Below are 27,221 nucleotides of genomic sequence, written 5' to 3'. Positions count from 1 at the left end.
TTCAGTGTAATGCATCTGTTTTGTTTATCTAGGCATTCAGTGTAATGCATTTGTTTTGTTTATCTGGGAATTTAGTACAATGCATCTGGCACATCTGGTATTTAAAGTACATCTGGTGCATCTGGCTATCTGGGAAAATATTCAAGTCAAGGTGGAGATTTGTTGGTTTCTTTGCCTAGAATATTCTTTTTGGGTGTTTGTCCCACATAGGAAGTGAGCAAGAAAAATGTCTTGACCTGACCCTATAAATAAAGGGCTTGGGTGTTAGTTTTCTCTTGAACTATTGAGTATCTGTAATCCGTGTTAACGATTATAGTGGATTATTTTTCAGTGACTCTGCCCGTGGATTAGTCAGCACTTTTGCTGGATACCACATTAAATCGGGTGTCCCTTTCATTCTGTCTTTTACTATTATTATTATCATTGTTCTCGCATCCGTTATAACATGACATTTGAAAACCACGATCAACTAACCACAACCAAAGATCTAGTTTTCAGTAAAGCCGTAAACCACTATCTTCAATAGAACTTATGTGTTCCTCAAGTGAAAAAAAGTTAAATATAAGGCTATGATTGTGATAATTGTGCTAAAAAGGATAAACCTCTAAATATCTAATACATCATATAATATCAATTATCATATCATATTATATCAAGACCTAGACTTAAAAAAGGATTACGACATAATTCTAGAAATTTCATTTTCAAACCTTGTAGATAGAAATTTGTATCTCGGTCGTTGTATTGTCCAAGGTGGAAATCGGTAATATTAGGGGCGCACCAATGGCAAATGATTGGCTTGTTTGCACGAAGCCAGGGCATTTGAGATTATAGCATCCTGTATTGCTATAGCCATCATTCTGCATTGCCGTATGAACTAGATTACTAAACAAATTTCAACATTGAATAATGTTACAATAATAATCTTAAAAAACACTCATTATGTTGGAAGAGTCTAGAGAGAACTCACTGTCCAATATATGAAAAACCTTGTTTTACTGTCTCCATACATGTGGGGATGGACCTAAGGAATTAATTAAATCGATAATAAATTAATTAAACAAGCTATGTTTATAAATAATGTTTTGACATAAAATGTTCAATTGAGTTTTGTACTTACTGTCCAACCGGCTTCAATAGAGTTTGATTTCGGTGTACTAAGATCAGTTGCGAGCCAAAGTTGCACTAAACTGAAATCACCTTCCTCAGTTCGAGGTTTCGAAACACTGAATATTGCAGAACCACCGTAGTAGTTTCCTTTTTTATTCGATACCATTGCATGCTAACATTTTTATTTGTCACATTAAATTATTTAAAAAATAATATAAATTAAAATGTAAAAGAATAATCATACCTCATGATTCTTAATTGCAACATTCTTGATGGCTGGAAGTGAATGAAACAAGGAAGTTTCACGTGTAAGGGATCTTATAATAGGGACTGTTTGAAATGGGCATTCTCCATTTCTATGCCAGTCCTGGACAATCTTATTCTTGGGGAAATAGTTATCCCTTTTCATCTATAAACATTAATTAATTAGCTTAATCTTATAATATAATTTAAATTAGATCTTGATTAAAATTGAATTCAGATTACGAACCAAGAATTTAGGAAATAATTTCATGTGATATAATGTACCTGCTCCAAGTTAAGATTTAGTTGCGAGCTCTTAATCAATGGATTGTCGAAACTGATTTGTTTGTAGATATTAACACAATCGATTATATCTCCGTAGTCACTCTGCATACATCATAAAAGATTTTATTATATAACCTTAATGTTGAAATAGAAAAGAAATAAATGATGATGATGGTAGTGATGACCTTGATTGTTTTAACCGTTCCTTTGGGTTCTGAAGCCTCTATAAATCTATGGTGTAACAAATGGGATATGGCTATTATCCCAAATGCAGAGATCAATGCAAGAAAATTCATCATTTTAAAAATACATTCAAGGAGGATTCGTTCTTTGAGAGTCGTTAGTGGTGGGTTATATAAGACTTGTAAAGCTTTCTTAGGTTTAAATCTATTAATTGTAAGAACAAAAAGAAGAAAATACAGACCTGATATGATCCCAAAGTGTCTAGGCATGCATTAATTATACATTTTCTTTCAAATATATTTAATTGCATCATAATAAAATATAATATAATCCAATGGAAAGTCATTTCTTTTTCTTTTGTTTTAAAAAATATACAGTTTAAATAATTTTATATAAATTATAAAGGGATAAAATCTACTTTTTGTTTTCAAAAATAAGATTTACATTCATTGGACCTTTTTTTAAAAAAATAAATAAATTAAGATATAAATAATTTTTTATAAATTATAAAGGAATGAAAAAAAAAGTAGCAAAGTCTTCTACTTAAATGTAAACTCAAACAAACCTATATTGTTGGGATAAATTAAACAAAGAAAAGAGAAAATTAATTAATTAATAAATAATTAATTAACGTAAAAGAATATGAACAACATAATTTTGATGATATGATTTGAACAAAATTAAGTTGGGTTATTTGTCGTTAGCAGGTAAATATCTAAAGAAGACCGTCCAGCTAGACGAGGTTTAACTCCTTTAGACATGGTCTAAAGGAAAGCGCAGTTAGACGAGGTCTAACTCCTTTAGACGTGTTCTAAAGAGAAGCACAGTTAGATGAGATCTAACTCTTTAGACGTGGTCTAAAGGAAAGCGTAGTTAGACGAGGTCTAACTCTTTTAGACGTGGTCTAAAGGGAAGCGCAGTTATACGATGTTTAACTCCTTTAGATGTGGTCTAAAGGGAAGCGCAGTTAGACGAGGTCTAACATCTTTAGACGTGGTCTAAAGGGAAGCACAGTTAGATGATGTCTAACTCCTTTAGACGTGGTCTAAAGGGAAGCGCGGTTAGACAATGTTTAACTCCTTTAGACGTGGTCTAAAGGGAAGCGCGGTTAGATGAGGTCTAACTCCTTTAGACATGGTCTAAAGGGAAGCGTAGTTAGACGCGGTCTAACTCCTCTAGACGTGGTATTGGGATCGGTGTTACTAATAGAGACTAGGGTCTGACTATTGTTAACAGTTTATGATAAACTATTCGATAATAATACTATGAGGGATTAATGTCTATTTTTATTCTTTCAAATCCTTCAAAATCTTGAAATGGATTGAAGTGCGGAACTGTTCGTTTGATTTAAAACATTAGACAGCTGAATGCAAATGGTAGAAAGTAAAGAACACAAGGAGTTTTATGGATGTTCGGAGATAAAATTCTTACATCATCCCTTCTTCCACAACCAGAAGGATATCCACTAAAGATTTTGAATCAAATACAACTCACTGATCTAGCTAACTCTCTGTTGAACAAAACAACCTTTGTTCAACTTACAGTACTGAGGTTTCTCATAAAAAAGACAGTATGTAATTTCAATGTATTCACAGGTAGACAGTAAAATATTTAATGTATGCGTTAAGTAAAGTGTGTTTTAGACTTGTAAAATCTGGCTTTATGTCGATCGTTGTCCTTAGGCTTCCATATATAGTTGAAATACACCAATGGTCGAATATTCTTTGAGGACACGTGGCATGTGTCCATTGGACGACCGCCTATAGTACTAGAGTACAACAAACTTTGAATAATATGATTGTGGCTGTACCGAACAGGTAGTGCGCCGATTATCCTCTGATCTTGTCTTGTACTAGAAATGTATATTTGAGAGATATCCGTGTACGTGACATAAATTCATTGGATAAAATTAGCTGGCTTGTCAGACTACACAGAAGAAAGTGGAGTAGAAAGTAGAGAGATCGTGGTTAGACAAATGCTTTATTCAGACGGTTGCTAAGACATTAGACGTTCTTCTTTAGACCGCGTCTAAAGAAGTTAGATGTCCTCGTCTAACTATGCATTCCTTTAGACCGCGTCTAAAGGAGTTAGACATCCTCATCTAACTACGTTTCCCTTTAGACATCGTCTAAATGAGTTAGACATCCTCATCTAACTAACTATCCCTTTAGACGCGTCTAAAGGAGTTAGACGTCCTCGTCTAACTACGTTTCCCTTTAGACCACGTCTAAAGAAGTCAGACGTCCTCGTCTAATTACGTTTCTCTTTAGGCCGCATCTAAATGAGTTAGACGACCTCGTTTAACTACGTTTCCCTTTAGACCGCTTCTAAAAGAGCTAGACGTTCTCGTCTAACTATGCTTCCCTTTAGACCGCGTCTAAATGAATTAGATGTCCTTGTCTAACTACGGTTCCCTTTAGACCGCGTCTAAAGGAGTTAGACATCTTCGTCTAACTACGTTTCCCTTTATACCGTTTCTAAAGGAGTTAGACGACCTCATCTAACTACGTTTCTCTTTAGACCGCGTCTAAAGGAATTAGACGACCTTGTCTAACTACACTTCCCTTTAGACAACATCTAAAGGAGTTAGATATCATCGTCTAACTACGTTTCCCTTTAGACCGCGTCACAATTTAAAATGTTATCACATTTTTAGCGTGATTTTTTCACGATTTTTTATATCATTACTTGTGCAGATGTTAGTCTTAATAAATTATAAAGGAATAAAATTTCCTTTTGTTTTCAAAAATAAGATTTACATTCATGAAACTTACCAAAAAAAATTAAGATATGCAAAGTCTTTTACGAAAATAGAAACTCAAACAAACATATCGGTATATATTAGAGTTCAATGTCATATAATAATATATTTATAAATATTATAAAAATAGAAAAATAACAATTATATTAATTTACTTATAAGTTTAATATAAAGTCTATATATTAGGCATAGATGGTGTTATTTAATATATATACATGTAATATAACTAGCATTTAGCCCGTGCATTTGCACGATTAATAATATAAAAAACCGTGAAAAACAATTACGGATAACATTTTTAATTTTATTTTTAACCGTTTTAAGTTTATGGGTGAGTTAACCCACAATCCGACCCAAGTATCCATTTACTCAACATTATTTTATATATATATATATATATTAGTTAGTTAAAAAATTGAATTTATATTAATATTAAAACGTCCCGCGTTCATCAAATTTGGTGTTGAATTTAAAATATAAAGTCTTTGTAGCCTAGTTACTTAAAGAGTTGTACTTGTTTTGTTAGGTTACAAGTTCGAAACATACCTCTAGCATTTTTAATTTTATTTTTAACCGTTTTAAATTTAAAGGCGGGTCAACCCACAATCCGACCCAAGTATCCAAATTCACAACAACTCTCGACCCGGCAATCCGGACACTTTAAAAATTAAGCATCATTATATATATATATATATATATATTAGTTAGTTACAAAATTGAACTTATATTAATATTAAAACGTCCCGCGTTTATCAAATTTGGTGTTGAATTTAAATATAAAGTCTTTGTAGCCTAATTGGTTAAAGAGTTGTACTTATTTTGTTAGGTTGTAAGTTCGAAACATACCTTTAGCATTTTTAATTTTATTTTTAACCGTTTTAAATTTAAAGGCGGGTCAACCCACAATCCGACCCAAGTATCCAAATTCACAACAACTCTCGACCCGGCAATCCGGACACTTTAAAAATTAAGCATCATTATATATATATATATATATATATATTAGTTAGTTACAAAATTGAACTTATATTAATATTAAAATGTCCCGCGTTTATCAAATTTGGTGTTGAATTTAAATATAAAGTCTTTGTAGCCTAATTGGTTAAAGAGTTGTACTTATTTTGTTAGGTTGTAAGTTCGAAACATACCTTTAGCATTTTTAATTTTATTTTTAACCGTTTTAAATTTAAAGGCGGGTCAACCCACAATCCGACCCAAGTATCCAAATTAACCATAGCTCTCGACCCGGCAATCAGACACTTTAAAAATTAAGCATCATTATATATATATATATATATATATATTAATATTAAAACGTTCCGCGTTTATCAAATTTGGTGTTGATTTTAAAATATAAAGTCATTGTAGCCTAGTTGGTTACAGAGTTGTACATGTTTTATTAGGTTGCAAGTTCGAAACATACGGACACTTTAAAAATTAAGCATCATTATATATATATATATATATTAGTTAGTTAAATAGTTGAAATTATATTAATATTAAAACGTCACGCGTTTATGAAATTTGGTGTTGAATTTAAAATATAAAGTCTTTGTAGCCTAATTGGTTAAAGAGTTGTACTTATTTTGTTAGGTTGCAAGTTCGAAACATACCTTTAGCATTTTTAATTTTATTTTTAACTGTTTTAAGTTTAAAGGCGGGCCAACCCACAATCCGACCCAAGTATCCAAATTAACCACAACTCTCGACCCGACAATCCAGACACTTTAAAAATTAAGCATCATTATATATATATATATAGATATCTTTATATTTTAACATTATATTAGAACCAAGTTTTCATTCTTAAGCACTACAATCATAGTCTAGTTTTTTTTTTCTTTATCAATGGTTATTTGAGATATTTATTATAATATATTAGTTTCAATAATCATTTTTCTTTTTAGATATTTTGTTGATATTTTTATTTTATTCTGTTATCATATTCTTACATTTTTTTTCAGTTATTGTTTCTACTAAGGGTGAAAAAATTATCGAAATTATCATTATATAGAAAATATCGTACCGTAAAATATCAAAAATATCAATTTTTTGGGTATACTAAAAAAATGTAAGAAATGATACCGATACCGAAATTATTTTTAAGGTAAATGTACGAGATTTTCAAAATTTCGGTATATCGATATATAATATTTATAAATTAAATATATATATAATACTTATAAGGAAATTAATTATTACTAATTAAATTTTAAAAAATTATACTTTCATTTCTATTTTAGAAAATATATCCACGAATGCATAAAATTTTTAGTAAGATCAAAAGTTTATTAACGAATTAACCAATTTTATTAAATTTATTTTCTTATTCGGACATATTTAAATAAATTTTATGTTAATTCAATTATAAAAATATATTTTTTCAAAGTAAAATAAAAAATAATTATATTGTAATATTATTCCATATATGCAATTCATATATATATTAATTAAGCTAATTTTATTTCATAACAATATATTTTTTTATTCAAAATATATCAATGCGGTCTAATATAGGGCTGCAAATGAGCCGAGTCGAGCTCGAATTTGCTTGAGCTCGAACTCGACTTTATGAACAATTAATATATATAATAGTGTTTTTTCATATAAATCTATGAACATGAACGATCTATATAAGCAAAATTTTCTCATAATACAAAAAAAAATCAAAGTTATTTAAAAATATGAGCAATAACTATTGTAGAAATGAAAATGTATTTTAATTTACCTGTAGGTTTCTTGTGAATGAATGAGAGAAATAGTGTAGATGAGAGATAACATAAAAAAATGTATTAGCCTATTATGAATGAGTGAAATTAATGATGAAGACGAAAGAAGAAGAAATAGTGAAGAAGGAAGAAGAAGTAATGGTGAAGATAGAGGAAGAACAAGAAGAAAGAAGAAATGGTGAAGATGAGGAAGAAGAAGAAAACGGTGAAGACAGAAGAAAGAAGAAGAAAAAGATATGAAAAGTCACTTATGAATGATAAGTTAGAAATTACGGTTTTGTTTTATGACAATATAATATAATAATGTGGATTATGGGCCTTTCTATATGGGCTTTGAAAATAGAGAGAATTTTTTTTTTAAAATTTTAAGCTTTTTTATATTAAATAAATATATTATATATTATCGGGCTCGAAAAAGCTCGACAAGCCGTCGAGCAAGCATTATTAGAGCTCGAGTTCGGCTTGAATATTAAAGGAGCCGTCTCGAACTCGGCTCGAACTCGATCAAAGTCAAGCTCAAGCCGAACTTTGATCAAGCGGCTCGCGAGCAGCTCGCGAACGGCTTGACTCATTTGCAGCCCTAGTCTAATATATTGTCAAGTTCATTTCAAATAAAAAACACAATGAAATCTGATACACAAGAGTTCACAACTCGAAAGAGAGTAAGAATTACTTCAAAACCAAAACACTTTGTAACTCCTAAATAGTATAAAGTATATTCTAGAATTATGAAAAGAAGAAAAGTTTATGAAAGAATACATCTATCGGGGTATACAAGTGCTATAAACTTGATTCAGACATTTTGGGAAGGGCTAGAGAGTTGAAAATTACTTATTAAAAATATGTAAGTTGAGTCTTCTCTACGAAACAAGCGAGGGTGATAAAAGTCAAATCATATCAACGAAATAGACGATAGGGCAAGAAAGGATTTTGTTCCACACAATTTTAAGCCAAAAAATGTTGTGAATAAAATTAATAGTATGTTCTATAGGTATGAAGGTTATACACCGATACTATACCAAAATCAAGGTATATCGAAATTAATGTACGATAAACATATGGATTTTTCTATACCGAAACTTTTTGTAAGATATAAGGTATGAATAAAAAGTTAATGTATATCGTACCGACCCATCCCTAATTTCACACTAACATTCAATGTCTATGAGATTCTACCTTCTCTTTTGATTTATTTAGTCATCCCGTTATTTGATAGATCTCAATACTTACGAGTAACTTCGTATTCTTTTATGTTGTTATTTCACCCCAACATTTAATGCAGGTAAAATTTTACATTCTTAGTTGATTTATTAGTAAATACGTACACTATTATCTTGTCCCATTTTTTTTTGATGAATCTCAATACTTACGAGTTTATCCAATTTAAAAAACATAACATTATCATTTCACAATCTCGTCTTCAACAGCGAATTGTCAAAGTCTATATATTATACATAATTTTTTATTTAATACAAAATGAATTGCATCATAAAAAATAATCTAATCCTTTTGGAAGGACATTTCTTTTTATTTTTTAAAAAATAAATTACTATTTACATAATTTTATATAAATTATAAAGAGAAAATGTTCTTTTGTTTTCAAAATAAGAATTACATTCATGGACTTTTAAAAAAAAAAGAATTAAAATTTACATAATTTTATATATATTATAAAGGAATGAAAAAAAGTAACACAATATTCTACAAAAATGAAAACTCAAACAAACATGAGAACACAACAAACAATTTTTTTTTGTAATAAGAATATTAGTGAAATAAAAATTATTTTATAACAGTCTTGTAGCTTTGATGGTTAGATTGTTCGTATTCTTTACAAAGAATTCAATTATTTAAAGTATTAAAATATTTCTCCAATCTTAATAATTACAATTTCAACTGATAACATGGTTTGCATCTACATCTAACAATTTTCATTTATAACTCTAATATATTTATAATTAATAATAATTTCAATTATATATAAAATCAACTCTAAAATAGAATAATTTTTTTTCGATTTTGTTTCTATGTTATTTTCATTTAAAACTGACACCAATTCTCTTTGTCAATAACTCGAACTCTAAATCTTTTAGATTATAGTCTCACCAACAAGATTATTAGATCATGTTATAAAAACACTTAGAGTCTGCAACCAATGGTCAAACTAGGTACAATCCTCTTGTCTTGAGAATCGAGATAAGGAAACACTCAGGTGGTATTGGTCATTCGTCGTCTGATATTTTTACAATATTTTATAATACTATAATTATATTATATTAATTATTTATAAATTTAATGTAATGTTTATATATTATATATAAAATTATGTAATTCAATAGATACTATTTAATACAATATCTTTATATTATAACATGATATTAGTTCAATTTTTTGTCATAGAGCACACAAAATCATAATTTAGTTTTATGTTGCCTCTATCAACGATTATTTTAGTTATTTATGGAGGGCTCTAAATCTCTAATAATTAATCTATTATATTAACATGAATGTTTGGTGTTTTTATTTTGTTCAATTATCATAGATTTGAAGTTTTTTTAGTTGTTGTTTCACCCTAACATTCAATGTCTATGATATTTTTTCTTTTTTACTGTTTTTTTAGTCAATACACATTTATTTCGTTGTGGATGGATCTCAAAACTTGCGAGTGACTTTGTAGTTCTTTTTATATGCTATTTTGCTAATGCTGATAAAATTATAACTTCTTTGTTGATTTAATAGAAGGTACGCTATCATCCAATTTTTTAATGAATCTCAACACTAACGAGTTAATTTAGTTTGAAAAAAATAACACTATAATTTCATAATCTGATCTATTTCTCCCACATACTCATTCTAACCATATTATAAAAAATACTATGAATTAACATGATCATATGATTTTTCGTAATCGAGTTTAACAAAAGTACTTTTATCGCTTCTAAAGTTAGTCGAATCAATATACTCTTTGACGATTGTAGACACTTATTTTTAACTTAAATATGCGATCTTATGTCGATAGAATTCCGAAAATAATTAGTTTCAAACTTTTAAATTCGAAATATAAATGATAAGTTGATAATCAGGATAATTAAAATAACTATACATATTATTATTAATGTTATTGTTTTAAGTATTTTAGGAATAAGAAAAAATAATAAGTCAAAATATAAAAATAAAAATAAAAAATGAATATATATCTATTATTATTTTATTTTTGATAGGTATGTTAGAAAAAAAAAAAAAAAAAAGAAAGAGTCAAAAAGCCAAGTGTTATTCCTGCCAATTAGGAGGCAGCAAAATATGGACATGGATCTCCATTGAGAAGATTGTCGAGGCCTTTGAATCATCCTCACTTGGATCACTACTATAGGCATCCATGTGTCAAAATTTCGAGTTCATGAGTTTGATTTTAAGTAAATTTTTAGATAAGTAAGCTCTTAAAATTTTAAATTTACGATAATAAAATTTTACGATTTTACGAGTTTATAAATAATTTAGATTTTAAAATTTTATACGATTTTACGTTAAAATAAATAAATTTATATTTATAAATTAAAAAAGTTATTATTTATTTAAATAATTTAATTAATATAAATAATTTGTAAATATAATTTTTTTTATAGTGTTATTTACTTATTATTTTTTTTATTAATTTTATATTTAAATATATAAAATTTTAAAATTAGTTAGGAATAAATAATTAATTATATATATATATATATATATATAAATAATAATAATATATAACTAATATTTTTCAAATTAAAGTCTTATAACTTTATCTAAACTTTAGATTTTATGATTTTACGAGTTTACAACTAACTATCAATTTTACGTAAATTTTCAATTTTGACAGTATTGCAACCATGGCACTAACTACCTGACTGACCTGACTGACCAGACCTTGTCTTCCTGATCTAGTCATTTGATCCAAACCCACCACATGCATTTGATCCAAACCCACCACATGCATTTGATCCAAGCCCCTAAATTGAAAGTCGAGGTCTTTAAACAGGCCTTACTCCTTGTTTGTTTCCTTTTACTTTCCAACCTTATTTAATGTCTTGAACCAATTAACAAAAATTCAAAAAAATATTCAAAATAATATATTTAACTAAAATAATTTTCTTATTTCATTTAGGTAGGTTTGGTTTAAATTTTAAATATATATTTTTCTTTTGTCCACAAATGGACTATAAAACTCTAAAAATTTTCAAGTTGCTTTATTTATATTTATAAATTTAATTTGTGAATATAATAAATTCTTAATTATTTTTTTAATACTTTTCTCATTTTTTCTAATGTTCAAGTCATTAATTTATTTAAATATGAATAATAATTATTATCTTTAAAGTATTATTGTACTAAATAATTACTACTATCTTTAAATTTAGTCTCAAGTATAAGTTAGATAACCGATGAAAATTAACAAATAAAAATATTAAAATAAGTGTAATTTTTTTTAAAACATGGTGAAATATTAAAAGTGGACAACTTCTAACGAAAATTTTAAAAATAGCGTTGATGCCTTTTACACGTGTATAACCGATCATTGAACCCTAATAAATCTATTTTCTAATGGCATTATTATTTTACATGCCAAAATATGTCTTTCCCTAATTTTGTGGGAAAAATTGGTCACGACTTTAAAGTCTCAAACTAATTGTAACCAATTTCTCGATTAAATTTAATTTAATTTATTTCAAAAATTCGAAAACTACAATTTTCGGGGTAATCATTTTTATGCATACAATTTTCTAGCTACAACACTGTTAGAAATATTTGATGCTTAGCTTGAAATGATATTTTGGTTAACCATTTGAAAAAATATATTTTACATTTAAAGGGTACCTAAGATCCAATTTTTTGTGACGTGCATGAGCTTGTTTATGTTTAGATACTGTTAGGATCTAGGTAGCCGCTGGAGGACCGGGGGTTGGACCGGTTAGCGGTTCTCACTCGAAGGGTGGTGGTTAATCCGGTTAGAGATTAACACTGGGGTTTCAATACTACACAACCTGTCACAAACCCTTGAACTAGGTTCAAGCGCGGAAGAGGTTTGCTTTCAGGTTGAAGCGGCGCACGTTGTATAATAGACAGGATCGGTTTTAGATGATGAAGGTTTGAGATTTGATGGGTCGGTTTTGGTAATCTGGAGATTCGGCTTGGATAAAGTTAAGTTGGTTATAGCGATACGGATCGGTTAGATAATGGAACCGGCAGAAAGTAAATGACAAAACAGATTTTATGGATGTTCGGAGATAAAACTCCTACGTCACCCCTTCCTCTCGAAACCGCGAGAAGGATATTCACTAAGGAATACAAGTACAATCCGATCGAGACTTATTTCCTGCTCGATAACACTCTTACAATTTACACCGAAATTGTAAATTAAACACTTCAACTTTAACACTAGGCTTTCTAGAGAGAGAGCACACTGTTTTCACTTATAGATTAAATGCTTGTTGTTTCTGTACCACCTTTACTCTTCTTCAACTGCCCCATTTTATAGGTGAAATATGCCAACGGTCATATTTCACTACCTTGAATCTGATTGGCTGAGCAGGGGTGCAGAGGTTCAGTGATTCATTGATTCAGAACCTGCGGTCACCTTTCCAGACCTGTCGGTCAACCTCAGACCTGACAGTCTGTTCTTCCGGTATGTAAGACAAACCTGCTAGGTTTGTCTTTTACTCAATGTAAACACTGTCTGTTAGACAGTTGTCTGTACTTGGAAGATCTCCTTTCTAACTTATCTCGAAGTGGAAAGATCCGGTAGGACTGTCTTCTGCAGCCTGCAGACTTTCCTCAGACTTGTATGGATATGGAAGAGTTCAGTCTGTTCCTTTGGTATCATTCTCAACAGATACCCGAATTGTCTTCTTGTACTGGTCGGTCATTTGACGTAACCGGATGGCTTCTGGTACGAGTGATGTAACCGGACTTTTTCTGGTTATTCCTTTGCCTTGTGGCCGGTCGGTTGTCTGATGTTTCCGGTTTTAAGCTTTGGCCGATCCTTTCTTTGTGCGGTCATGTTCCAAGTATTCTTGGTCGGTTTACTAGCTTGACCGGCTAGATTTCTTAGCCGGTTGTTTTGTTTGTCCGGTCCGGTTCCTTGTTCCTGCATGGAAGGTTTATTTAAGTTAGGTTTATTTGAACTGGTCTAATTTTATCTAACAGATACTATACATGATACGTTATGCACCATCTTTACAAATATTGATGTGCATGTTAAGATCGTTATCCTGAATGATCCTTTTTTGCGCTTTGTATGTTGAGATCATTATCCCGGATGACGATCCGTCCTTTTTTGCGCGATGTTGCGTGAAATTTAAACATAGAATAAAACTCAAGGTTAAATATTTCTTCCACCTAGTGAGGTCCCTTATTAATAGGTGAGGGGATCATGAAAGGCGGTGAGAGGGATATCCCAATTAAGAGTACCTCCCTACATTGGAAGCCTTCAAATTCCCTAGTCGGTTGAACAACTCTCTCTTACCTTGAAATTCATAGACGGAACATCTTTGACCACTTATTGTCACTAGACTCGTTGACTCGTCGTTCCTGAGCAACGTAACCACGTCGGAAAGCCTATTAATTGTCTACTTTATATATTAAATACATTTATATGTTGGGAAAAACCCTGACAGAAACACAAAAGAAGAAAACAACCGAAAGAACACTAACAAAATTTGATAACTGAGTTCGGCCAAAATATTGCATATGTCTCCGAGCACTAAGACTATCAATTAATAAGGAAGAAGTGATACAAATATTGGGTGCAATAAACCAAAGAGGGGAGAGTTTCTTTAATACACTAAGAAACTTCCCCAACTCCCATCATCTTCCGATGTGGGATTTATTCTAATTGTGAATATAGTTTCTTTTATATACTAAGAAACTTCTTTCACTCTCATCATCTTCTGATGTGGGATTCTAATTTTGCCAAAAACAACAAATCTCCACATTGACACAATATCCAAATACTAATCTTCAATATTAAAAATAAACCTTTAGTGCTTCCATTTGGCACTTTTCAACGCCGACTCAAACGCGGAATATGTTTACCAAATCTAAACAAGATTCATATTTGGTTTTTCCCATGTCTTTCATCTCGATCTCTTTACCTAATTGAACCTTCAATTTATCAACTTCATTATGGCTCTTTGATGATATCAACATATCATCAACGTACAAGTAGATAAAGATTCATCTTGCAATTTTCACAAATACACACATGAACTGAATCTACTTCTTGTATACTTGTGCTCCATCATAATTTTGTCAAGTCGCTTGTACCATTGTCTCGACGATTGCTTCAACCTGTACAATGATCTGTTCAAATTGCAAACCCAATTTTCTTTGTTAGCAACTTTGAATCCATTTGGTTGATAAATGTAGATTTCTTCATTCAAATGACTGTGTATGTCTACGATCTTCACATCTGGTTGAGCTAGCTCCAAATTCATCTACGCTACCAATGACAACAAAATTCCAATGGAAGAGTGTTTAACAATAGGAGAAAGTACCTCATTATAGTCACCTCCTTCCTTCTGAGCATAGTTTTTAGCTACCAATTTTGCCTTGTAGCGAACATCAAAATTTTCGGAAAATCCTTCTTTCTTAGCAAAGATCCATTTACCATCAATAGCCTTCTTCCCTTTTCGTAGATGCGTCAACTTGCATGTCTCATTCTTCTAAATAGATTGCATCTCACCTTCCATAACACCTCTTCTTTTTCCATTTTCAGTACTTTGACTGATATCTGAAAAAGTGGATGGAGCATCATCTACGACTAGAAGTGCATAGGCCTCCATGTCAACAAACCGACCTGGTTTTTGAGTAACTCGTCTTGGCCTGTTTACAGTAATTGATTCACATTATTCTGAAGGTTCTTGGGTCATAACCTCTTCCATATTTAACTCTTTGTTTGTCGTCGGAGAGTCACTTCTAGTTGGACTTATCTTTATCTGCTCAAACTCTACCTGTTGCGGAGTACAATCAATCTTGTCTGGTGTTACCTTATTCGACATTGAATAATCATCAAAAGTAACAACTTTTCTGATAATGGTTTTCTTTGCATCCAAACACCATAGGCGATATATTTTAACTCCCGTATTAAATCCCATAAAAAGAGTATTCTTTGCTCATGGATCCAACATTGATTCAACTACATGATAATATGCAGTAGAACCAAAAATATGCAAAAAATCATAATCAATTGCAGGTTTTCCAGACCATACCTCTAATGGAGTCTTTCCACCAAGTGCAGATGATGGTAGGCGATTTACAAAATGTTGAGCGTATGACACAACTTCTGCCTAAAATTTCCTATCTAACCCAGCATTAGACAACATACATCGAACTTTCTCCACCAATGTCCTATTCATACGTTCTGATACTCCATTCTGCTATGGTGTTTTTCTGACCGTGAAGTGTCGAACTATGCCACACTCTTGGTATAACTTATAAGATGGATCATTCTCGTATTCTCCACCGTTATCAGTCCGAAGAACTTTGATCTTTCTTCTTGTCTCGTCTTCAACTTGAGTTTTCCATTTAAGAAAAATTCCAAACATTTCATCTTTGTTCTTCATAGTAAACACCCAAACTCTTCTAGAAAAATCATTAATAAAAGTAACAAAATAATGTCTACCTCCAAGAGAAGGAGTCTTGGCAGGTCCCCAGACATCTAAGTGCACATAGTCCAAAATACCCTTGATATTATGCATAGTAGTGCCAAATTTTACTCGCCTTTGTTTTCCCAGAATACAATTCACAAAAATCTAATTTACAAACTTTTGTACCTTTCAACAATACTTGCTTGACAAGAGTTTGCATAGATTTCTCACCAGCATGCCCCAATCGCATATTCCATAACTTTGTTGCCTCTAATTCCTTACTGCTCCCAAAAGTTGATACACATGCTGTCCCATTAACTGTACTACCTTGATAGTAATACAAAATATTACTCTTCCTGGTAGTTTTCAACATCACTAGCGCTCCAGAGATTACCTTAAGAATTCCATTTTCCAATTTCACATGTAGGCCTTTTGACTCCAAAGCCCCCAAAGAAATGAGATTCTTTTTCATATTCGGTATATACCGAACATCTCTGATAATTCTGGTGGATTCGTCATCATTTCTCAGCTTGATTGAACTTATCCCTTTTATTTTACATGGACTAACATCTCCCATGTAAACAACTCCACCATCCAGTTCCTTAAAGTCAAAGAACCACTTTCAAACTGGTGTCATATGATAAGTGCAGGCTGAATCCAATATCCACGCATCAGGATGTGATGTTGTGTGTGACATCGATAAAGATTATTCTGAATCTACATCACCTTTGTTTTATGCAACATTTTCATCTTCAAAATCTTTCTATTTCTTCTTCAATTTTGGGCAGTTAGTCTTCCAATGTCCTTTCTCACGACAGAAAGCACATTCATCTTTTTCAACTCTACTTTCATATCTTCCTCCTTTTCCTTTTGATTTGCTTTGTTGACGGCCCCTGACCATCAATGCTTCATCTGATGTACCTATTTTGCTTTTTATTTTGTCTTGCTTTCTCAATTCATGACTATATAAAGCAGAACTTACAGCATTAAAAGAAACATTTCCCTTCCCATTAAGTAACGTTGTTTCTAAGTGTTCAATTTCATTAAGAAGGGACGATAGCAACATCAAAGAAAGATCTTCATCCTCAAACTTAACATCAAAGTTTAATAGATCTGCTACCTATTCATTAAACTTAGTAATATGTTCATTCTTAGTAGTACCTGATTGGTAATCAAACCGGAACAACCGCTTCTTCATAAGGAGCTTATTTTGACCACTCTTCTTCAGAAATTTATCCTCTAATGCTTGCCAAAGTTTCTGTGCAGAAGTTTCATTCTTCACAACATACTTCTGCTCTCTGGATAGGCACGATCGAATTGTTCCGCACGCCAACCGATTCATGATACTCCACTATTTTTCTTCTATACCATCTGGCTTTCCGACCTCAATAGAAACATCTAGACCCTGCTGAAAAAGATAATTTAGAACCTCACCTTGCCATATGCCGAAATTCCCAATTCCAACAAAGATTTCCACTGCAAACTTCAAATTCGACATCGGTGTTCTTGTCCAAGATGACGAAGGAGTTGACGCCCCTTTTGAAGACTCCACCATGCCAAGGAAGAACCTTTGGCTCTGATACCACTTGTTGGGAAAAACTCTAACAGAAACACAAAAGAAGAAAACAAACGAAAGAACACTAACAGAATTTGATAACGGAGTTCGGCCAAAATGTTGCCTACGTCCCCGAGCACTAAGGTTATCAATTAATAAGGAAGAAGCGATACAAATATTGGGTGCAATAAACCAAAGAGGGGAGAGTTTCTTTTATACACTAAGAAACTTCCCCAACTCCCATCATCTTCCGATGTGGGTATCTAATTGTGACAAAAACAACAGTATACATGTACATGATATAGACGTCCAAGAGTACATTCTAAAATTCCTTTGAAAACAAAAATAAAAATAAAAACGCATAACATAACAAGTTTATTGTCTTTGAGATTTTGTTATGCAAATCACGATATATACTAGATCGATAGCCAAGTGGACTAGGATGTTCAAGAAGGCCAACTACGAGGTAAGCAAACTCGCTCAATAAGACTATTAATCAGACGAACATCACGAAGGAAGCACGTAGAAGTAGTCCGGAGCAAAATGATGAAGGAGAAGACGAACGACGAAAGCTCCATAGTATGCTCCTTCTTTAGTCCGTAACGCTGCATACTAACATTTTAATTCATTATACTAAATTATTTTAAAATAATAATTTAAAATGTAATAACATTATCATATATCATGCTTCTTAATGTCAACACTCTTGATGGCTGGAAGTGGCTGAAACGACCAAGTTTGACGTCAAGGGATCTCAAAATAGGGACTGTTTGAAATGGACATTATTCATTTCTATGCCAGCCCTGGATAAGCTTATTCTTGGGGAGAGAGATATCCCTTTTTATCTATAAAGATTAATTAATTAACTAAGAATTTATGAAATATTTCCCTAGGGACTTGTGTGGTATAATGTAACTGCTTTACCAAGTTAATATTGAGTTGCAAACTCTTAATCAATGGATTATAAAAAATGATTTGTTTTTAGATAACAAGGCAATGGGTTATTTAAATAACCAAAACTGAATAAGCCAAAATATAACTTTACTCTTATACAATGAATCCTCTTTGATGCATTTCTCATTTATGAGATAGTGATTTTGTTATGCATTGAACTCTGCATTTGGAATACTAGCTATATCCCATTTGTTACCTTATGGATTTACTGAGGCCACTATGAAATTTTTGGACTTATCAATTCCTAAAGAAACTGTTAAAACCATCATTAATTTCTCTTTAATTTCAACATTAAAGTTATAAAATAAAATCTTTTATAATCTATACAGAGTGACAAGAGAAATGAACTTGATGGTTTGAATAGTTCCTTTAGGTTTTGACAAGTCCATGGTGTAACAGATGGGATATGGCTAGGATCCCAACTGCAGATATCAATGAAAAATAAATCACCATTTTCTCATAAATGAGAGATGCATGATTCATTCTTTAAGAGTGGAGGTATATAAATACTTCTTCGGTTTGGATTATTTAAATAATTTAATTAAAAAAATATGTTGGGTCAAATTATTTAGACTAAGAGTTGAAATAGTTTGCCTATTGGAATTTTGATGATGAAATGATGAATGGATAATCTATGCGTTTAATTGTTTTTGATGCAGGTGTATCGAAATCAGACTTCAAAAGACTTGGTTCTAATGAGGTTCATTAGACCGATTTGGTATTAGATGCATGTTGTTAGACGTGCAGTCTAACTAGCGAAGTTAGACGTGTAGTCTGACTAAGCGATGTTAGACGTGTAGTCTAACTTGTGAGAATTAGACATGCAGTCTAACTTGTGAGAATTAGACGTGCAGTCTAACTTGTGAGAATTAGACGTGCAGTCTAATAGACTCGTAATTAGACGTGCAGTCTAATAGACTCGTAATTAGATGTGTAGACTAATAGACTCGTAATTAGACGTGCAGTCTAACTCGTGGAGTTAGACGTATAGTCTAATAGACTCGTAATTAGACGTGCAGTCTAACTCGTGGAGTTAGACGTGTAGTCTAATAGAATCGTAATTAGACGTGTAGTCTAACTCGTGGAGTTAGACGTGCAGTCTAATAGAACTGTTATTAGACGTGCAGTCTAATAAATTATGAAAGTTAGACGTGCATTCTAACTCCTTCAGACTAGTCTGAAGTAGAACCGTAATTAGACGTGCAGTCTAACTTGTGGAGTTAGACGTGTAGTCTAATGAAAAGAGAAAGTTAGACGTGCAGTCTAACTGGTGAAAATTAGATATGTAGTCTAACTGGTGAAATTTAGACGTGCATTTTAACTGGTGAAAGTTAGATGTGCAGTCTAACTCATTCAGATTAGTCTGAAGTGATTGTAATTAGACGTAAGTCTAATCTCATTAGACCAGGTGGTCTAATGGATTCCGTTATTAGACGGGGACGTTTGATTTCATTAGACGAGGTCGTCTAATTGAAATACGTCTAATGCCTTGCTTAAGCAATTGTTTGAAGCTAGCACCCGCCTACCCACGTGCTATAGTTGAATGCTACTCCTGCTCCACTTTCGAGTGAAGATTAGTACGATAGCCAGATGCAACCAATCAACCAATGACACGTAAGTGAATATCCTTCCCACTACTTATTTTGCAGATAAATCTCTGAAGAATATTCGGTGCACTACCTGTTGTGTACGGCCACGATCCTTGTATTTAGAGTCTACTGTGTACTATGGAGGCGTTCCAATGGAAGAGTGCCACGTATCAGTATGAAGATTTGACCGTTGGTACATGTTCATATTTAAAGATTCTTAAGGATAATGGAAGAATAGCCTTGCCTTGACTTACTTACTGTAATTACAGAGAGTGAAATTAATCGATCTATTCAATCTATCAAACTTTTAGCGGCTTTCCTGATTGTACTTTGTGTTAATCAAGAGAGAGTTAGAATCAAAGCATCGTTTTAGCTGAGTGATATTCATCATATTGTAAGTTGAATAGAGTCTGTTCTATTCAATAGTGAGCTATTCGTGCAAACTGTATTTGATTCAAAGCATATTATAGTGAATCCTTCCGGTGGTTGGAAGAAGGGGTGACGTAGGAGATTTTGCTCCGAACATTCATAAACAAACTGCTGTGTTGTTCATTTTTGTCATCTTCTCATTCTTGATCATAAGCTTCAAACCTAAGTAAACATTTCCGTACTTGATTCTGTTTCAAGTGTTTACAAGGGTTTGCGTATAATAGAAAGTGAATCAAATCCCTAACAAGATTTCTTTCAAACCATTTTCCATAAGCCTTCATCAATCGCCAGACTCCCGTCTCTATTGATAAAGCCGATCCTATCAATTGGTATCATAGCTCTGTTTCTATTCTCAAGCTCAAATATCATGAATCATGTCTATCAAGAGATAACTGTGAATATTGGATTATGAGAATGCAAGCTCACTTGGCTGCCCTTGATTGTGATATGTGGAGCGTCATTACTGATGGCCCCATAAAGATTTCAAAGCCAATAAGTGAGTGGATTACTGAAGACAAGATGACCAACAACCTGGATAATGTTGCTAGGAACATTCTGTATCAGTCGATCAACATGAACGTTTTCTATGAAATCAAGTCATGTTCCTTTGATAATGAGATTTGAGATAATATTACTCAGATCTATGGTAGAAACGTTCAAGCAAAGAAGGATTAGAAAGTTTTCATGTGTGTTGAAAACAAATCCAAATGGGCTGATAGCGACTCAGAGGAGTCTCCTGCTGAAGAGAGACTGAACCTGTTACATGTTTGATGGCAGATGACCAATCCAAGGTAAATGATGTCTCTACACCAGAATTTACAAACGAAGAGTTAACTAATGCACTCAATGAAATGGCCATTGAGTACAAAAGTTAACTAATTCTTTTTACGAAATGAAAGTGAAATATGAATCAATTGTTCTCTCTTCTAACAAAAATTCTGAATCAAATATTTTTGACGAAAACATAGCAGAGATCTCATCTGAGAATTAGATGCTCAGAGAACAGATTCAAACTCTTTAATCTGAAAATAAGAGGTTAAACTATGTTGTCAGTGCATGGACAAGGTCCGGAGATACTGTCAAACATCAAATCAGTATGTTAAAACCTGTTGAATCTAGATTCGGTCTAGGATTTAATAGCAATGACCCTAACATGTCCTACAAAATGTCAAACTCATCAAATGACAAGCTTAAGCCAATAAGTTTTGTTAATGGAGGTCTGACTGACAGTGAATCTGACCCCATTCGTGAAGAAATAGTTTTTAAGAATGAAATTATTTATGTTCCATCGACTGTTAGCTGACAGAAGAATAAATTAGAAGCAGTTAACAAGTCTTGCAATCTAAAACCTGACTCAAAGTCAAAGAGTTTTAAAAGAAAGTCTTCTTCAAAAGCTAAGGGATCAGTGGCTAGCAAAAAGTCGTCTGCTAGGTCAAAAACATACGCATAAATCACAGCACAAAATGAGAAATTCATTAGAATAACTCAAATATGGATTCCTAAAGGGACTGATTGACCGAGGACCCAATTAAAAGTGGGTACCAAAAGTTTGTAAATATATCTTTGTGTAGGTACAAATAAACGATGGACTGGAGGAATCTGTATAGTATCTCGATAGTAGATGTTCCAGGCATATGACAGGAAATAAACAACTTCTTACTAATATAACAGATTGCTCTAGACCTAAGATTACTTTTGGTGACAATAAGAAGAGTAAAACCATGGGTAAGGGTAATATTATCCATGGTAACCTAACCATTAATGACGTGCTACTTGTAGACAATCTGTGCTATAACTTGAACAGTATTAGTCAGTTATGCAATAATGGTTTGTCAGTTGATTTCCAAACTCATACATGTCTAGTTAAGGACCAAGATGGAAATACTTTGTTAACTGGAAGTAGAGTAGGAAACTCATACAAAATGAATTGGCAAAAAGAATCTTCTGATCTTGTGTGCATGATTACCAAGAATGACCAGCAATTGTTATGGAATAAAAGGTTAATCATTTGAATTTCAAAACTATTAACAACATATGTTCAAACAATTTAGTTATTGGGTTACCTAAATTGCAGTTTGCTAAGGACAAGGTATGTCCTTCTTACCAGTTAAGCAAACAGGGCAGATATCGTTCAAAAGTAAAGGGAAATCTCAATCTAGTCGTTGCCTAGAACTGTTACATATGGATCTGTTTGGTCCAATTCTTGTAAAAAGTTTAGGAGGAATGAGATTTGCCATAATTGTTATTGATGATTTTTCTCGATTTACATGGGTTTCATTTTTGCCATCAAAGGATAAAACTGCTAAAAACTTGATTAGAATATTTAAAAGAATTCAGAATCAGAAATCTTTGAATATTGCATGCATTAGAAGTGATCAGGGAACTGAGTTCACTAACAGACATCTAACATCTTAGGCAGGAGTTGTCTAGTGCCAGAACTCCACAACAAAACGGCATTGTTGAGAGAAGAGTGAGGACTTTGAAGGAAGCCGCATGATCTATACTAGCTGAATCAGACGTGCCTTAGAGGTTCTGGGCGGAAGCCATAAGCACTACTTGCTATACACAAAATCGGTCAATAATCAACAAACGTTTTGATAAAACTCCCTATGAACTGTATTATGGGAGAATTCCCACAATTTCATATTTTAAGATATTTAGGTGTAAATATTTTATTAATAACAATAGAAAGGTTTATCTGACCTCTTTTGATGCTAAAGCAGATGAGGGATTCATATTGGGATACTCGTCAGTAAGCAAGGATTACAAAGTATACAACAAAAAAACACAAACCGTTGAGGAATCCCTCCATGTAGTTTTTGATGAGCCTATTGAGAGCAAATCCATTGAACCCATTGATCTTGCTGACACACTAAAAGTGACAAGTCTTGAGTCTGTGAGTGAAGAAGAAGAAACTCTAGATAAACGGATTACGTTGTCTGATCCAGTGGCTGATCCGGTTGAGGTTCAACCAGACGTACAAACTCCTATTCAACAAGATGTTGAGAGTTTTGACATCGCGGAGTCACGCATTCAGATGACCAATCCCCTTGGATCCAACTTCAGATGGAACATAAATCATCCACCAGAATTGATCATCGGAAATCCCTTCTCTCCTCGAAGGACAAGACGTCAATTGATGGATGAAATTACCAATTCTGCATTTATTTCTCAGATTGAACCCAAGAAAATTGGTGAAGCCGTTGTTGATCCAGATTGAATCAATGCTATGCAGGAGGAGTTAAACCAATTTGTGAGAAATAAAGTGTGGCATCTTACCCCAAGACCAACTATTAAGTTAGTTATAGGAACAATATGGGTCTGTAGAAACAAACGTAGTGAATATGGTTTATTCATTAGAAACAAAGCTCGTTTAGTTGCTCAAGGATACAGACAGGAGGAAGGTATCGACTTTGATGAGTCTTTTGCACTTGTAGCAAGACTTGAAGCAATTAGAATATTCCTAGCATATGCATCATTTAAGAACTTTAAGGTTTTTCAAATGGATGTGAAAAGTGCATTTTTAAATGGGAAATTGAGTGAAGAAGTATATGTTGAGCAACCTCCTGGATATGTAGACTATGTGTTACCTAATCATGTTTATAAGCTTGATAAAGCATTGTATGGTCTGAAACAAGCTCTTAGAGCTTGGTATGACACTTTAACTGAATTTTTTTTTATCATGATTTTGTTATTGGAACTGTGGATAAAACCTTGTTTAGATTCACTAAAGACTCTCACATTCTACTTGTTCAAATATATGTTGATGACATTATTTTTGGTTCAACTAACCCCAAATTGTGTGAGAAATTTTCTAAGCTGATGTAGGACAGATTTGAAATGAGCATGATGGGAGAATTAACATTCTTCCTTGGGCTTCAAATCCGTCAGTTACAAAAAGGGACCCTCATCAATCAGGCCAAATACATCAAAGAACTACTAAAGAAGTTTGGAATGAAGAACTGCTCTGCCGCAGCCACTCCAATAAGCTCCTCTAATAAACTGGATAATGATGAAGGTGGCCAAAGTGTCGATGTAACAACATATAGAGGACTCATTGGATCCTTGCTATATATGACTACTAACAGGCCAGACATTCAGTTTGCCGTTGGAGTTTGTGGCAGATTTCAGACTAATTCTAAACTTTCTCACTTTACTGGTTCTAAACGTATTCTTAAATACTTAAAGGGAACTCAAAATATGGGACTGTGGTATTCGAAGGATTACAGTTTCAATTTGACCAGTTTCTCAGATGCAGATTGTGCAGGGTGCAAAATTGATAGAAAAAGCACGAGTGGAACTTGCCAGATCCTTGGAGATCGTCTAATCTCATGGTTCAGCAAGAAGCAGACGTCAATTGCCACGTCTACAGCATAAGCAGAGTACCTTGTAGGTGGCAGTTGTTGCTCTTAGCTTTTGTGGATTCAACAACAACTCAGGGACTATGGGATTGAGGCTGAAGAGTCTCCAATTTTCTGCGACAACACTAGTGCTATTGCAATCACCTACAATCTAGTTATGTATTCTCGGACAAAGCATATCGATATCAGGCATCATTTTATCCGAGAACACGTCAATCAGAAGTAGATTCGTCTTGAATATGTTCTCACAGATCAACAAACGACAAAAATCTTCACAAAACCTCTGCCCGATGCTAAGTTTTCTCATGTTAGAAATATTTTAGGTCTTTTTGATCTTGATTGATGTGATTACGTGCATAATTTGAGAGGGAACGTATTGCTCAAAAACGTAACTGAACAGACATGAAGACATAGGTCTTAATACGTCCTAAGGATTAGGGGTTTGAGAAACAAAACTACTTAGACGTACGTCTACTCTATCAGTTTAATCTTCCTTTGGAATATTTTTCTTGGTTAGTTAACCTGCGTGGTTAGATGCATACGTCTAATAGACGTTAGACGTTCTTACGTCATGAGCAAGAGGATGCTCACATCTAACCAAACTCACGTGTTGCACGTGGTGTTCTTGCATAATTAGACGTATACGTCTAATAGACGGATTTCCAAGTAGAAGTTGAAAATGTGAAAAGAAGAATAAACGTCTAACTACTCGTGTAATTGGACCTTTCATCTTCTGGCTATTTGCACAGTTGTCTTTTGATTATGTATATGCTCATGTACTTATTCCCGCCAAAAATCAAATCAGTCATTCCTTAAAAGGATTGAAGACACGTGTCTCTCAATACATAAAGAATGACTAATATTTCTGATAACTTTAGTCTGTACGTTTAATATTAACTGTGTGTTTTCATGATTAATATTAAATGATGCGTCCATTAGGAACAGATTTCTGAATTTTTGATGGTAGATATGATCATTGCATATTAACTACACTATAGGTTTTAATATTTAATGAGTGATATTACTCAAATGGTTGAGTATTTCAAAATCCGTGTCTCTCTCTCTACAATTTGAATCGTCTAGTTCTTGTTCACCTAGTCGAAATGTCATCCTTCTCTCCGAAATCTTTTCAAGTGGATTTTAGATCGGTATCCATGTTGAAATCTCCTGGAATGTTGAAAATGTTTGAGTCATTGAAAGCCTCCGGGCTGCGAAAATTCCTCACCCCTCATCCTTAGGGCTGCAAATGAGTCAAGCCGCTCGTGAGCGGCTCACGAGCCGCTCGATTAAAGTTCGGCTTGAACTTGACTTTGATCGAGTTCGAGCCGAGCTCGAACCAACTCGTTTAATATTCGAGCCGAACTCGAGCTCATATAATGCTTGCTCGACGACTTGTCGAGCTTTTTCGAGCCTGATAATATATAATATATTTATTTATTTATTTAATATAAAAAAATTTAAAATTTAAAACATTTTTTTTTCTCTCTATTTTCAAAGCCCATATAGGAGGCCCATAATCCACATTATTATATTATATTGTCATAAAACAAAACCCTAATTTTAATGTATCAATCAAAAGTGACTCTTCATCTCTTTTTCTTCTTCTTTCTTCCGTCTTCATCCTTTTTCTTCCTCATCTTCAAAATTTCTTCTTTCTTCTTGTTCTTCCTCTATCTTCACCATCTCTTCTTCTTCTTCCTTCTTCACTATTTCTTCTTCTTTCGTCTTCATAATTACTTTCATTCATAATAGGTTAATACATTTTTTTATGTTATCTCTCATCTACACTATTTCTATCATTCATTCTCAAGAAACCTATAGGTAAATTAAAATATATTTTCATTTCTACTATAGTTATTGCTCATACTTTTAAATAATTTTGATTTTTTTGTATTATGAGAAATTTGTGTTTATATAGATCATTCATATCATAGATCTATATGGAAAAACACTATTATATATATTAATTGTTCATAGATCTATATGGAAAAACACTATTATATATTATTAATAGTGTTCATAGATGTATATAGAAAAATATTTTTAATATGTATTGATCATAGATCTATATAGAAAAACACTATTATGGTAAATAATATTATATTATATTATATATAATATTGAAATATTAATATATTATATATAATAAAAGATAAAAAAATGTTAGTATATATTTTGTATATATTATGAAGAGATAAAAAAGGTTAGTATATATTATATATAATATGTTGAGAGAAAAAATGAATTTATAATATTAATAATATATTGTAATATATAAATAAATTAATAGATTTTTTCTATAAATAAGTAAATAAATTCTTGTTATATTTGTACACAAATAATTTAATTATAAATAATAATATTTAATAAAAATAGGTTGAATTTCTTTTTGTCCATATCT

General features: G+C 32.4%; 1 protein-coding gene across 1 annotated transcript; it reads right to left on the bottom strand.

Annotated features, from left to right (window-relative positions):
• Positions 1-567: 567 nt before the first annotated feature.
• On the bottom strand, positions 568-17,430 carry LOC124928167. Its single transcript, XM_047468698.1, has 7 exons — positions 17,362-17,430; positions 1,639-1,740; positions 1,355-1,519; positions 1,121-1,282; positions 971-1,024; positions 711-860; positions 568-612 (listed from the first exon to the last, which is right to left on the bottom strand). The coding sequence occupies exons 1-7, from the start codon at positions 17,428-17,430 to the stop codon at positions 568-570; spliced, it is 747 nt and encodes a 248-aa protein (XP_047324654.1).
• Positions 17,431-27,221: the final 9,791 nt, after the last annotated feature.

This window comes from Impatiens glandulifera, chromosome 1 (genome assembly GCF_907164915.1).
Source record: "Impatiens glandulifera chromosome 1, dImpGla2.1, whole genome shotgun sequence".
NCBI lineage: Eukaryota > Viridiplantae > Streptophyta > Magnoliopsida > Ericales > Balsaminaceae > Impatiens > Impatiens glandulifera.
The sequence above is the reverse complement of the archived record's forward strand: the minus strand, read 5'-3'. Positions and strand labels throughout refer to the sequence as shown.